Source organism: Zonotrichia leucophrys, chromosome 2 (assembly GCF_028769735.1).
Source record: "Zonotrichia leucophrys gambelii isolate GWCS_2022_RI chromosome 2, RI_Zleu_2.0, whole genome shotgun sequence".
NCBI lineage: Eukaryota > Metazoa > Chordata > Aves > Passeriformes > Passerellidae > Zonotrichia > Zonotrichia leucophrys.
Window position 1 is genome coordinate 51,241,406 of NC_088171.1, and position 14,543 is coordinate 51,255,948.

General features: G+C 35.4%; 1 protein-coding gene across 1 annotated transcript in view; it reads right to left on the reverse strand.

The window, feature by feature from the left end:
- CNTNAP2 (contactin associated protein 2) overlaps positions 1 to 14,543 on the reverse strand; it is a 1,031,263-nt gene that overhangs the window by 522,340 nt on the left and 494,380 nt on the right. Inside the window, exon 8 of the mRNA XM_064704986.1 lies at positions 12,033 to 12,297. Coding sequence (XP_064561056.1) covers positions 12,033 to 12,297 — 265 coding nt within the window. The remainder of the gene's footprint in view (positions 1 to 12,032; positions 12,298 to 14,543) is intronic.

The following is a 14,543-nucleotide window of genomic DNA, read 5'->3' on the forward strand; positions in this document are numbered from 1 at the left end:
AGATTTCCAAAATATTACTGAATTCTTTCAAGCTTTTTAAGTTGTCTTTCATTAGAATTTGATGAGGATATATCCTTATGGTTTAAAAATGTTCCGTAGAATTTGAATTTACTTTAAGAAACAAACTACAGGGCTACATGTTTAATATAACAGTTTTTGAAAAAGAAAAAAAAGAAAAAATCCACTGCTATTGAGCCTTTACTTAGAACTGCATAATTCTTTTTCCCACTTGTACATTTATATTCAATGTTGATGCTGAAATTGTTCTGAGGAAATATTCTGAGGACATCATTTTGGACCTCAGACTATTTCCATAAAAATAACACTTGCTTTAAAAGGAAAAAACAGCTAAGCAATATTCTTCACTTGTTTGTATGTGGGAAATCCCTGTACATTAGCAAAGCTTATTTCTCTGCATATTTTTCAATGGGAATTTAACACCATATGCTAGGAAACTTCTAAGGAAGCTGTAGTAAGTGAAGAATAAGTAGGATATCTGTGTTAACAAACCAAAGCAGAACAAAAGATTCCATAAAGTATCAGTAAAACCAGGAAGTAGTAAAGTGGCACATTTCTTTCTAACTTCTTGCAGAGCTACCAATATAAGATAAAAAAAAATATGTAATATTGTTTATATATATATGAAGGCATGTTTGCCAAAAATCTTTATCCAGCATTAACTTAAGTCATCTCCCAACCTTTATCTGCCTCAGTGTACAGTTATATGATACATCTAACATCTCTTTCCTTGGTACAACCCTTTTCTGCTCACTTTTAGAAATAATGATGGAACACCAGTAGCACAAAGTAAGACATGAAGATCTTGGGGAAAAATCCTGCTGGGGAAAACCCAAATTTTTCCAGAGACCTGCTGCATTCCCCTATCATATGACTGTTCAATGGCTCACCACCAAAAAAAAAATCCTGGTTGCATTGGCTCTGATTCATGATGATAGGAATGGCAGGGAGACCTAATATTGAAAATGCCTGATGAAACCTTCAAAAATGTAATGGACACTCAGTCTTTCTGCCAAAGAAAAACTTAAGATGTTGTATCCAGCTGCAGAGCACCTGAAGCAACAGGTGAGAGCCGTGTCTGCTTTGGATGATATAAGCAGATTTTCTTGTTGGATGATCATATTTCAGATATTTACTGCTTCTGTATGGGCTTTTTTTGTCATTGTTTAAAAGCACAAAACCTTGTTCTAACTATAAAATAGCCTTCTGGAAACTAATAACCTATAACACTGATCAGAGATTTCTGACATGGGGAAGAAATAACACTTAAATGCTAATGCAGCTGAATGGTACATGGAACAGGCTGGACTATAATGGCTCTAGTAATATAATTATTTATTATGAGTAGCAAAATTAGCTAATAGTATTAACATAATGTTGTTATAATCCTTTCTTGCAGTAAGAAATGGAAATCTAAAATGCCACAATTATGAAGCTAAAAAAAGGTTTCCCAAAGATAGCAGCCTGCTGCAGGAAATATTATATTAAAAGAAAGATGAAACAAACATCACATTCATAACATAGCATTTTCCTGCTAACAAAACCAGAAAAGAACACTTCATACTGTACTGCTCAAAGCTAGAAAGAAAAAGAAAATGATTGAAGAGGTAAGTGCATTCTTAGTGCTCCATGTTTATTCAACAGAAATGTAACTCAGGGTCATCCTGCCAAAGAAAAATTAAATAAATGTTCTAGTAATTTCTTTGTGGTTTTTTGTTTGCTTGTTTTTACAAGGGGCTGCTAATAAAACATCATATTTCTCTATTTCTCTCTCTCTTTCTCTCTCTGTATAGATATGTATGTGCATATATATATATATATGCATATGTGCCTTTTGGAAGATGCTTTAAAATGTGAAGGTAATTTGCCTTGCATCAGATATTTTTGTTTAGCATACAACAAATCTTTATGACACAGCAAATTTGATGAACTATTACTTGTTTCCAATGCTATTGAAGCAAGCCTAAGCCTCCCAAAGATTCCTCTGCACCACATTATTCTTTCCCAGATTCATCACAGTCAGGAATATCAGCCCTGTGTTATAAATTCCAGAACCAAGAGACATGGCAAGAGCTATTACTGTTTTCACAGGTAATTATCTAAGTACCAACACCAGAATGTTAAGAATGTTATTTCCTCCTGCTAGTGATCTGGAAAAGTTAATTCCACTTGGCAGTTTGTTTTAATGTGTGTGCTAATTATGAAAATGAGCTGTTAAAAAAGCTACAAAAGGTGAACCAATGAAAACCTTATACTTGAGGGCATGCAATCTCACGTTCCACTACTTTGAATCTACAAAACAAAAAAAGGAAAGTTATTCTTGTGTTTTAAAATAATGAATCCCTCAAATTCATTGTACATTCATACATTTCTTGGAAAAAACAGAGGTGAAGCCATGACTCTAAACATGTTTTTCTTTGGTAAGGAAGTACTCTGGGAAGGATATGTGTGGAACTTTGCTTTTCTCCTCAGTGAAACAGTGTCTATGTGGACACTGGTTACTGCTAATATAAACTATGTATTTTACAGTAGCTGCCTCACAGCAAGAGAATTGAGATTCTTTTTCTCCCTATCAAATATATAAACTTAATGAGTAAGCTTTTTAAAGACAATATCATCTTCCATTCAGCTTGCAGAAACCAAACTACTTTGGTTGCTCTGTTTCACCTCAGTGCTCATGTGATGCTGCTTCAGCAACATTGGGAAATGAAAACAAACAACGTGTGAAAATGCCTGAAGGGAGTCACCATCTTTTACAAGAACAGGCTAAAGGCAGAGCTAGCAACACACAACCAGAAAATGTTTTTCTCCCCAAGTCAATTTTTTACCACTTCCATCAAAAAAAAAATAGACAATACAATCTATGCCTGATGCCATTTCAAGAAAGTACTTTGATAGAAATTGCTTTTAGTTCTGTCAATGTCAGTAGAAAATGCCAAAACGCCAAAATACACATCACAGTTATGCATGACTGTGCTAACCAAAAAAACCCAGTAAGGGCCCAGCTGACTTACAAGAGTTGCATTGCTTCTGTAAAAAATGGAATTAATCCTTTGGGCTAGATGCCATCCTGTGTCATTGAAGCAAGCCTGGAGGTCAGCAGAAGCTACATGAATTTACAATGGCATGACTGAAAACAGAATCTTTCCTCTAGCACTTAAGTTTTATGCAGCATAAAATATGTATGAATGCTTGACAACTTTTCCTTTCATTATATACAAAAGTGACTTTCTCTTCTCTCTAAAATAACACTGTCAAACCAAGAGGGACTGCCAGAAACCTGTCACAGATAATAATCTATTTTCCAGGTTCCTGAATAGCAATGAAAAAGAAGATATTGAGTGTCAGTTCCCAGCACATAAATTAAAGTTCCGTGCCTGTAATTAGGTCATGTTTCCCCCTGAAAAAGAATTGTGTTTAATATTACAACAAATTTTAATTATTTTCTTGTAAGTAATAGGCTAGAGATGTTGTGGAACACCTAGTCGAGGATTAGTGATAAATAAGATTAAAAATTAAAAATTTCAAAAAACTCAAATTACTTGCAAGGACATTTGCTCTTGAAAGACTATTACTACTGGTTTTATTCAAATTGCAAGTGCTGCAAATGCTGACTTTAAAAGTAAAGAAAATTCTCCTTTCTTTCCCTTGCATTTGGGTAAGATGAAAAGGTGAAAAGGGCACTGGCTGGCTTAATTTACATAGTTGATAGCTTCACACCACAGTGTTGTACACACTGCTTGAAGATTCTGTACCATTTTTTTGAAACACTGTTAGATAGTATATGTTCAAGACCTTTGATCTCCCAATCTGTCTGTAAATATTTTTGTAACTTTACAGAAACTGAATATCCTATGTTCTAACTGGAGACTGAAAATATTTTTCCTTCTCTCTTTTTTTTTTAAATCATAAAAATTGCTTTTCTCCATCAGCAAGGTTTTATGCCCACCACAGATTTTTCTAAAACAACAAACTTTGACTAAATGAGGTGATGATGGCAGACCATTTTTCCAAATCTGAGAACTTTCCCTTTGTTTCTACATCTGTAAGCCACCTCCTGTTCTTCACCCCCTGTGCTGTGGTTTCCTGCTTCTGAAATGGGGCAGGATGTGTCTCTACCATCTTTGCAGCCAGGCCCAAGGGATGATCCATTTCTGACCCCACTATTCAGCATGTGGAGGTGTCTCTGGACCAGGATCCTCACCCTGGGGCTTCACCAGGGTGCCCACACTGTGTAAGCCCTGTGCACCACTGACAGCTCCTGCCTGTCATGTCATTGGCATTACATGGCCACAGCTACAGCAGCCTTGTCACAACAGCTTGGGTCTCCCCCAGACCCTGCATGTCCTTCGTTGGGTCACAGACACCTTGGATTATTACGACTCTAAAAATGGGCATCTCTTCAAAAAGTGGTAAATAATAATAAGGTTACCTCATAGCCTGTGATTGCTTTTACATTTTAAGCTATTACATCTGGAATTTGTGGTGTGTGCAGAAGGAGGAGGGGCAGTAGAGGTGGAAGAAAGGGGCATAAGAATCTGTAAGAGGACAAACTCTTGCAGAGATATGTTGGAGGGCAAGCCAGGCTGGCAGAGTAAGAACTGTTTTCTCTATACTGTCTGTTGTAATGGACTCCAGAACAGTCTAAGTACTGAACTATTCCTGGATCTCAGTGCTGATTGTGGAGAAACTATTGATCCTGCAGGAAGATGATATCCTAGAAATGATGCAGCCTGTGTCCAAGGGGACAGTTACAGCAACAGGACCTTGAGATGAAACAAGGAGCACCCTGGGTCTCCTGAATCCATTCAAATGGTTTTACTTTTTTTACCAAATAATGGTCTGTGAACTTCCTGCTCATTGCAGTTGGCAAATTAGCTGAATAAACTGTCTGACAAATGGCTATATGCACAATGGTACATATGCATATGTACAGTGACTGCAACTTCTACTATCGATTAAAAAGTGACTGCATTCCTTTTACCTTCTGCTACTCCACTTACTCACAGTCACTTACAGAACACCATAATTTCCAAATTAAACAGGCAGAAGCAGTATTTCTTTGAGTTATTAGAAATGGTTAATCACATGCTGGGTTATCACGAGATGTGCTTAGTCAACTACTTCTTTCTCAAATAGAAGCAAAGTGAAAAACACACTTCAAATAGATTCTGTACTTTTTCTCACTCGTTTGCAGTAGAAATTAAATCTGGCACAAAGTAAACTAAAGAGCTAAGACAGCGCTGAGTCCAATCACATTTCTCCAGTAATACTAACACCTACAGAAAAGTTTACAGGAACCCCTACACTCTGTTATTAACAGCAATCCATGTTTTTCCACAATTAGGAAGTTTAAATTGTGCTGGAAGATATTTGTGTCATTGCTGAAAAACCTGGCTAACCTTATTGTGTTGTTGCCATCATGTTGCCATCTTGGTGAACATAGGTGTGGGAATCCTGGAAATGGGCTTTCTCCAAGAACCACCTGTATGGAAGAAGTGGCAGAGATGGCAAACTAGCATGTTGGGGGAAAGAATATAATATTTTGGATATGCAGTATTTCTGATATTAGAAAATGTTCCTTTAATTTCCCTTTATAATATATGAATATGTGTGGTGTCCTGGGAATATTGTTGTTGGGTTGTACATAAACACAACAAATATAACTATAGCTCCACTCTCTATTGTATCCTTTTGATTATTTCATTATTCTAATCAAAAAGGAAAGTAATAATGGAAAAAAAAAACAAACTCCCACATATTCACTTCAATCAGTAATATATGTAAATACTGGAAGAGTTTAAAATGTAAATTTAAGTATATTTTATAACGTCTGTTCCAACAACCCTATCTTTCTGATCCAAGAGGTAATGCTGGTTTTAAATAAGCATCCTTGGCTTGGTAAACCAATTTTTAGAGACAAGTCTTTTCATGCTCTTTTGCATTCAACAAAAATATATGAACAGAGAATCCACCAAAGTAAAAATCTATGTTCTTAAGGTAACTGCAAAATATTGGATACCTCTGTAGCATTCAGAACTAAGGGACTTATCTTCCATTCATCAAAGTCAAAACCAAAATTTTCTCAGACTTGACTAGAACCAGACTATCAATAGCTGATGCAGGTGTAGTAAGAAAAGGCAACAAGGAAAGCAACAAAAATTGAGCTGACTTCCTGTCAAACTTACTGAAGTAAAAAAAAATTAGAAGGGAATGTTTCCAGCTAGTTCTGTTCAGATCTACTCACATAAAGTATGTTTCTTCTAGCAGCAAGTTAGGATTATCATTTAACCGCAGACTATTTCAGGGGTTTTGTCCTGAAAGAAATTCAGTGCAACACAATGAGTCTTCACATAATAGTTGCAAAAAGCCTTATCTCATCTTTCATGCCAAAATAGTGATCATCAAGGTCCCATCTAGCTCTCTTCAACAGCCCAGAGGAAATGAGACCAAAACAAGTAAACTGGACTTGAGCCTCCTGTATAAATTGAGAAAGGTTATCAAGGACGACAGCCTGGTTTATTGATTCTTGGGTTCTTCCATCCTTGCAAAATGTCAGTGCAACCAATAGAGAGTTCCATTGTTCTCAGGGAAATATCTGAAAAAGGTACCATCTATGCTTTAGAATGCAGAGCTTGTGCATTGCATTTTTAGGCAACTCTCCAGTGAAAATCAGTGACTGATGAAGCAGAATTCACAAACTGCTGAACTAAACTCATCAGTTTTTTTAGACAAAGAAAGCCTGCAATCAGGAACTCTACTTCTTGATCTGATTGGTTTGAGTCTTCTATGGAGATGCTAAACCAGTCTACACTAAAAATGTGTCGTAAAAATAGCTATAACTACTACAAGTATTCCAGTGTCTCAGTTCTGTGAAATTCAGACTCACAAATGCCTATTCGTGTAGCTGCTTCCACTGCTTAAGGTCAGTAGCCAAAAATATACAGAGAGAAACAGAGGGACAAACCTGGCTATCTGTGAACATTCTAAGTTTCTAATATTCAGACTTGTCTGATGCTAAGTCATCATTCTGTCTTTCATGGACAGAATTTCTGTCTCTCATCTTGATCATGCTGACAAGTTCCTCAGGGGTATCTGCCTCCACTTAATAACATTCATTGTATAATCTACTACCAGTAATGTGAGAAAGACCTAGTGGGAAATTTTATCTTCCCACCAGAAGTGCACTTGTGCTCTGTGTGTACACATTCCCTATTTAAGCCTTCATTTAACCACCAAGGCAAAAATACTTCTTGATTCCCACATAAAGTGCCCCAGGGAATTGTCACTGGAAGAGTACCACTTTAGATCTGTCAGAGAGAGACATTTTATTACCTGAAGGATGCTATCTTAACCCAAGGTCTAAAATATAAATGAACTGCAATTCAGATGACTTGAGACCTAGCAGAAAGACAGAAAGGTGGAAAGCTTCCCAGGGATTCCACAGGGAGAAGGTTGATTTATTTAATACAGATAAATATGACAAAAAGATATTCATATCCCAAGTTTTAATAAGTTTATGCTTGACAGGAAGAACAGAAGTCTAGAGCAGTAGCTAATATAATATGTTAACTAATAGAGTTGGTGGAGGAAAAAAGAAGCTTCAAGCAGATGAATTCAAGTGAAAGGCAGAAAATTTTGGACACCGAAAATTTTTCTGTTTCTTTTGGGCTGAAGGAGATTATGTCCTTTTTGCAATGACTTATCATCTGTACTGTAAAGTACAGTCCCAGAGATCTTCATAGACCATCTAATATTTAAGTAGAGCAGAGAATGCTTACATATGAAAGGTCAAAACTGCCTATGAAAAGATGGGTGAGAAAATAAACAGAGGATAAATCAAGAGATTATTTTAGAATCTGCCATCATGAAAACCCTGCCTTTTCTCAAGAGGCAGAGAACATTCTATTCTATACTGAAAGAGGGATTTGAGGTTTGTTTTAAAAACGCATTGCAAAGCCATTAGATGATGCCTCTGGAGTGTTGTTTTGAAGGTTACTATTGTTTCTTTGAACAAAGTAATACTCTCTGTGTTTTTTAATGTTACCCATTTTTTCCCATGTTGAAAGCTTCAGAAAACTTTGGCTTCATTAGGAAGGAATTTGGGTTAAGTTGCTGAAGCAGGTAGATAAAACTAAGTGGAAGAAAAGGAGGTAACTGGGACACAGGCTGTGGCTTAACCTTGCACTGAACTGTATTTGCATATGGCTTTGGTAAAGTTCCATTAAAAGTTTTTATAGCCAGGAGACACTTGGGAGTATGACATTTTCCAGTTGCTTATTTTTCTGTACTCAAGAAAGAAGACATCAGCTTGTTGGAGCTTATAAATAAAAATAACTTCATCAACAACTTATTCTAATTGCAAGATTACAAATACTGAGTAGGCTCTTAGTATGTATTCAAACTAAATTACTTTTGAACTGCAGCAGAATATCAGGATCCTTTAATATGCAAAACTACAATGGAAATCTGCTTTCAAAATGTTCCAAAAACAAGATCACATCTTTCTTCCATCTTGTCAGCCTGGCATTACTTCCATCAATCCCTTGTGTCAATTTCTAGAAAGTTTGCCTGAATATCACAATGACAAAACCAAGAATTTAGTCCAAAACTATACAGAGCAGTAAAGATAAATCTCTTGACTGTTTTCTGAGATTCTTTCCTATTAATAATCCCCATGCTGGGGCATACACAATTGTAAAGATATTAATCAAAGTTTACTTTGCAGAGAAAAAGTCAATAGGATGTTTAACTCTTGATTTATACACAAGCTTTAAGTATTTCACCTGTGTAATTATGCACAGTCAGTAGCTTATTTCTTCTAATTAAATCTTTATTTCAGCTCTCAGTGGGCCTGATTTTCCTCTTACTAACAGCAAGTTTATTAATATAACTCTCATCAATCAAATGGTGGTAGCATTTTAATGAGATTAATGTAAGAAAAAAGCAAAATCAAAGTTATTGACTTTGCGCAAGAGTTTTGCCAGTCTGTTCACAGCTAAGCAGTGCTTACTGGATGCTTAACAGAATGCTGGGCAAGACATGCATTTTTTACTGTTTAGAAACCTGTTTTGAAAGTACAATTTGCAAGATGATGAAAAAAAATAATAATTTGCTCAGGAAGAAAATCAGGCAGTAAGTCTAACTACAAGGGCTAATCATCCTTGTCCTTCTCATATGTAATACAAACTGAAAGTTCATATGCATCTGAATGTAAAAGACTCCGTTACACTCAGCATTTTGTTATGGGCATCAGAGTACACTTTACTAACACAGTAAAAGATTTATTACTGTTTTTTATCAGCTCTTTATTGCCTCTAGCATTTACCTCTCTGAAGCCCAGGACAGGTCATGGACTAATCATTCCATCACTCTTAAAAAACTTACAGACAGGTCAATTAAAACCTGAAATTCTGGTTTGCCAGGTCAACACAAAAGTCAGTTGCTTTTTAGGTGTAACACAAAGATCATACATACTATATACTGCAATATATACTACCATCCCCAATTGTTTTCAGTCCATGTAAAATAAATATGAAATGTTCATAATTGGATAGATTTAGTTATCCGATGTATAGAGTTGAGGTTATGGTTTGAAAGTGACTCAAGGTATGAAAGGGACAGCAAGGTAAACATATATATATATATGTTATATATATATATATATATATATATATATATATATATATATATATATATATATAACCTAACCAAAGAAGAAAATAAAATGTATTTTGCTAAAACCAGAAGTGATCTACAGAAAATTTTCTAGAAACTTCTGATGCAAATATAAACTGTGGTTTCTTTAAAAAACCAGTAACAACAGAATGAGAGAGGTAACTAAAGCATGACAGACAGTAGGAATGTCTCATACTAAAGACAAGTTTGAACCCCAAACAATGAGAAAAAAGCTTCAGGCACACAAGACCATTTTAATAATTATACCAACATTATTTTTCTTTTACATCTTCCAAGAATAAAGCAGCGGGATGACTTATCCTGCCAATAAAGATGAATAAAATTGATCAAGAGACAGAGAATTTAATGAAGAATTGAATACAGCGAAATCTCCTGCAGGTAGGACACACAGTTAAATAAATGAAGGAACAATTAAGTGCCTTTTTGAAGACCAAAGGATAACATGACATGAGACTCTAGCTGGGATCCACTAACACCATGGAAAAATGATCCCTGACAAAAACTGAACAGACAGCAGGGAAGGAAGGGAGACAAAGAAAACTGCTAAGAACAGACTGCCCGATGGCAGCTCTCCATTTCTCTGATTTTAAATGCAAAGCAATGCCTGCTTTATGATTCCAATGAATTACCTACTATTATCGAAATGTTTTCCCACAGCATGCTATGTAACTTCTCATGATCACTGTATTTAAACAGAAGTTAAACATTTTGCATTACAGCTTTTAATTTGGTCATTTTAGAGTATTGTATCTCTTCATTCATTGCACTTCCATGCATTATTTCATTTTTACTTTTGCAAAAAGTGTCATCAAACTATATAAAGTTGTAGCTGCCTTTCTCTCCTTAAACAAAATGCATACATGAATTAGGTATGAAAGTTCTGTCAAGCCAACAAGAAAACCTTTTTCTCCTACTCTCTGATCCCTCCTAGTCATCAAGAAGCACTTCATAAAGCAGTAGGCAGGTAAGGAGATTAGCAGTGCCCAGCTACCAGAGAGAAAAGTGGGAATTCAACTGCATTTGAAAAATTGGACTCTAGACTCTCCTGTTTATCTGAAATCAGTACCTGCTAAGTTAGAGCACCCTGAGTCAGTGCATACAACTTTAGGGTATTCAAGGGAAACTGTGACAATTAAACCAGACAAACCAGAACTCTGTTCCATATAAGCACCTTAACTGCCGAGCTGTGAAGGAACAAGACTCTGCCACGTGCACATCTACTGCCAGCTCTCTCACGTGAGTCCTACCAGCCAGTACAACTACTGCCACCATAACCAGCATTACACTGTGACCCAGAATGAAGTACTGATGTCGCCATGCCAACTCAAAAACTGACATTAAAGGTGCTAATGTAAGCAAGTTTGCAAATTATGAGAAGCATATAGAGGAAATACTAAGAGACTTTAATTTGCTATTACAGGCGACAGGCAGAAATACAGCAGATATGAAACCCAAAACAGACATGCATCGAGGCTGCGGTTTTAGTTAGTCTAATGTTTTGTGATAGCCAGGCTGCATTCCTCCCAGCAGAGTCTATTAATACCCTATAGAATTATTCATACCCTACACATGCAGAAGGCTGCACACTTGACTATGGGAAATTCTCCTTTTTCAGCTGTTAAAAATAGCCAATGTAAAAAACCTTTTATCAATAGGACCACAAGGGTCAGAAATCTTTGTGCCAAAAGCAGATCATTTTGGCTTCTAGAAAACCCAGTAGGTTTATATCATGGCATTTGTTAATTCCCTGCACAAGAAGGGAAAAAGAAGTTTGCTGTGATATTTACTGTACAACAACAGCATTCTTTCTGCAGCCTTACCTGGCAGATGTCATATTTTCCTTTTCTATGTTCACATACACAATTAATTTCACAGGCACTGAAATGCCTGTTGCCACAAAATAACAATAAGGCATTGAAATGAATCTAAGGTTTGCAGGATAGCTATGCAGATCTAAAAATTTCATACAAATAATTATGGTATGGATGGATTTATTTTTATGAGATTCCCTAGTTATTGGAAAATATTAGGAACAGTCTAATTATTTGACTACACCTAGAAAGGGAGTACACACCCATTTTGAAACCAAATATTTTCACAGAGCAAACTGTAAGACAGAAGGAAGGAAGAAAAAAGAAATAACTATTTCAACATTCTTGTACCTCTTACTCAATGAAACAGTAAAGGATTTAACATAGTTGCAATATAAATTTTAAATTTTGTAAAAAAATTTTCCCAGTCTTTAGGTACATAATGATTTTAAACAACACAAACCAAAATCATATCAAATTTAAAAAAACACAAAACACACTTACCTGATGAGATGTCTATCCGGTTCTTCTTCACTTGGGAGACATTGATATGGACACTGACTTTGCCCTCATTTATGTCAATCTCAACGTTCCCCAGGTCATCTGAGAAGTGGCTGAAGAGAAGAAGTCCATTTGGGTTCCAGGTCCGGAAGAGGAAACTGACTGAAAACACATCTTGGCTTGGACGACCAGGAACCTCAAGGTAACTGGTGGCATTGAAAAAGACAGGCACTGTGTGTGGCTCCACACAAGAGAAACTTAAATTTCCCTAAGTAAAACACAAAAAAAGAAAAAAAAAGAAAAAAAGAAAAATTGTAAGATTTCACTAAATTCATAGCTACCTCTAGAAAAGTATTCTAGATTTCATTCAACCTAGAGACTTCTGTGATGTATGCACACATTAATGGCACTAAGGATGTGCCATTAATGTTATCTTTATTGTTGCTACTATAATAGTTGCTGATTTTTCTGTTTTATTTTTTTTTTCTAGCAGTGGCCCCATTATATTTTGTACTGTACAGTACAATCACAAAAAACCAGGCAGCTGGCCCTGAAGAGTTGTAGTCTCTCAAGCTTAGATGAAAGCATTATTATTTCAAGTTAACAGATAAAGAAATTAATCACAGATAAACTTGGGCTTGTCTGTGGTCCCCATAGAAACCTATAACAGAACAGCATAAACAATGAGTGCAGATTTCCAAATACCCTGATGTCAGTGTGTCAATCAGTACAATACATGATGTTCCAAAATAATGATATATAATACCTGAGCAGTCAACCTCTCTGTTATGCTTTCAACTACATGATACTATATATGCTAATATTTCAATTCATGACACAGAAGGATTTGGAGTAGCTGATCATGAACAACACCAATATTTTTGGATAGTAAATAATTTTCACTGTAAAGAAAACTGCAGTTTCTACTCTGTAAAATATTATTCTTCAGGAAATTGAAAAAAGATCCAGTCAATTGTTGATCTACAAGCTTTAAAATGTATCTGTAAAAAAGACCAGAATTAGAGACACAAATTTTTCTCTCTTGTTCTCATGCACTTTCTCACAACAAAAGACCAAATTGGTAGGATATTACCATTTGGTAATATTTGTAGGGTATTACATTTTTCCTTAAAAATCATACTTTGTAATGATCTCGGTCCAGAATTAATTTATTACTGCATAAATGGAAATACAACAGGAAAACTTCCTCTGCTGAAGTATTCCTACAATATGTGGCAAAGTGGATAAAGTCCTATGGTTAGGCTTTCTCATGCACTGTTGCAGGTGGAAATTATGTGGCAATTTTTTTCTATTTGTGAAGAAATAATTTTCTCTCATCCTATACAGAAACTGTTACTAATATAAAGGCAGCAATTCCTCTGATATTTATTTTTACATTTAAAATTAAAATAAGACTTTAAAAACATTTTTGGAGGTATACAGGTGTTTAGAGATGTGGTCTACCTAAGCAGTGTTCAGAATCCCAGTAGAAGTCAGTCATCATATTTTTTGCATAATTATTTTTAAATTCTATATTACTGACTTCCTGATCTAGACTGTTATGTAATATTTTTGTATTCATAGTGCATAAATGCATCTGACAGTTCATCTTGAGGGAAAGTAGAGAATTTGGAAGCAAGATAGGAACTTTGTGTCTGAAAATGTGTGTCAGGAAAGACCTAAGTAAATTTTTTTTAAGAAGTAATTATATTCAGTTGGAGATGATGGATGACATCAATAAGCAAGTTTTAGCACTCATTTTCCAATGTCCAAACCCATCACTTTTTAAAAGAACATCACATCAGAGAACAGTTATGTGTATAATAGCAAGATACAACTGGTCTGGCAGACTCAGCTTCCTGTAATGGATTTCCATGTAAAAAAACCCAAATGAATAAAAATATTTTCTTGACCACTAGGATAAATACTTTGACTATTTTGGGTAGAAACTTCTTTTTTTTTTTTTCCTGCAGAACAGCAAGAATTGTACAGAGTCTACCTCTAAAGGCCAGTAGAATTAGTAGTAACTATACTATCAAGTTGGCAGCCTCCATGATCAATTAAGGAACATTGATATTTCCAGTAATCTGGGATTAGAGATTAATTTAAAGTGATCTCCTAGATTTGTTTTTAAATTTTATGATAAAATCTCAGCATTACAAGTCACATTCTTTTCCTGTGCCCAAATCCCATGGATTAAAAAAAAAAAACAAATCCAAGGAACTAGGAAAAAACTAGCTGACACAACTAAAGATAACTTTTAGATAACTATGTGATAAGAGAAATTACAGCTACTTTATGAATAAAGAGTAAAGATTTCCCTGCTAAGCTACTTGTCAATTCTGGGATGGTTTTTTGTGGTTTTGCTTTGCTTTTTGTTTTGTTTACTTTGGGGCGGTGAGGTTTAAAAGTTGCCTGGAGATTTTTAATTTTACACTTTTAACCAGCAAGACATGAAATCAAAATAGTTAACTCATTTGTTTGAGTAGTTATAATTTAAACCTTTGCAAATTT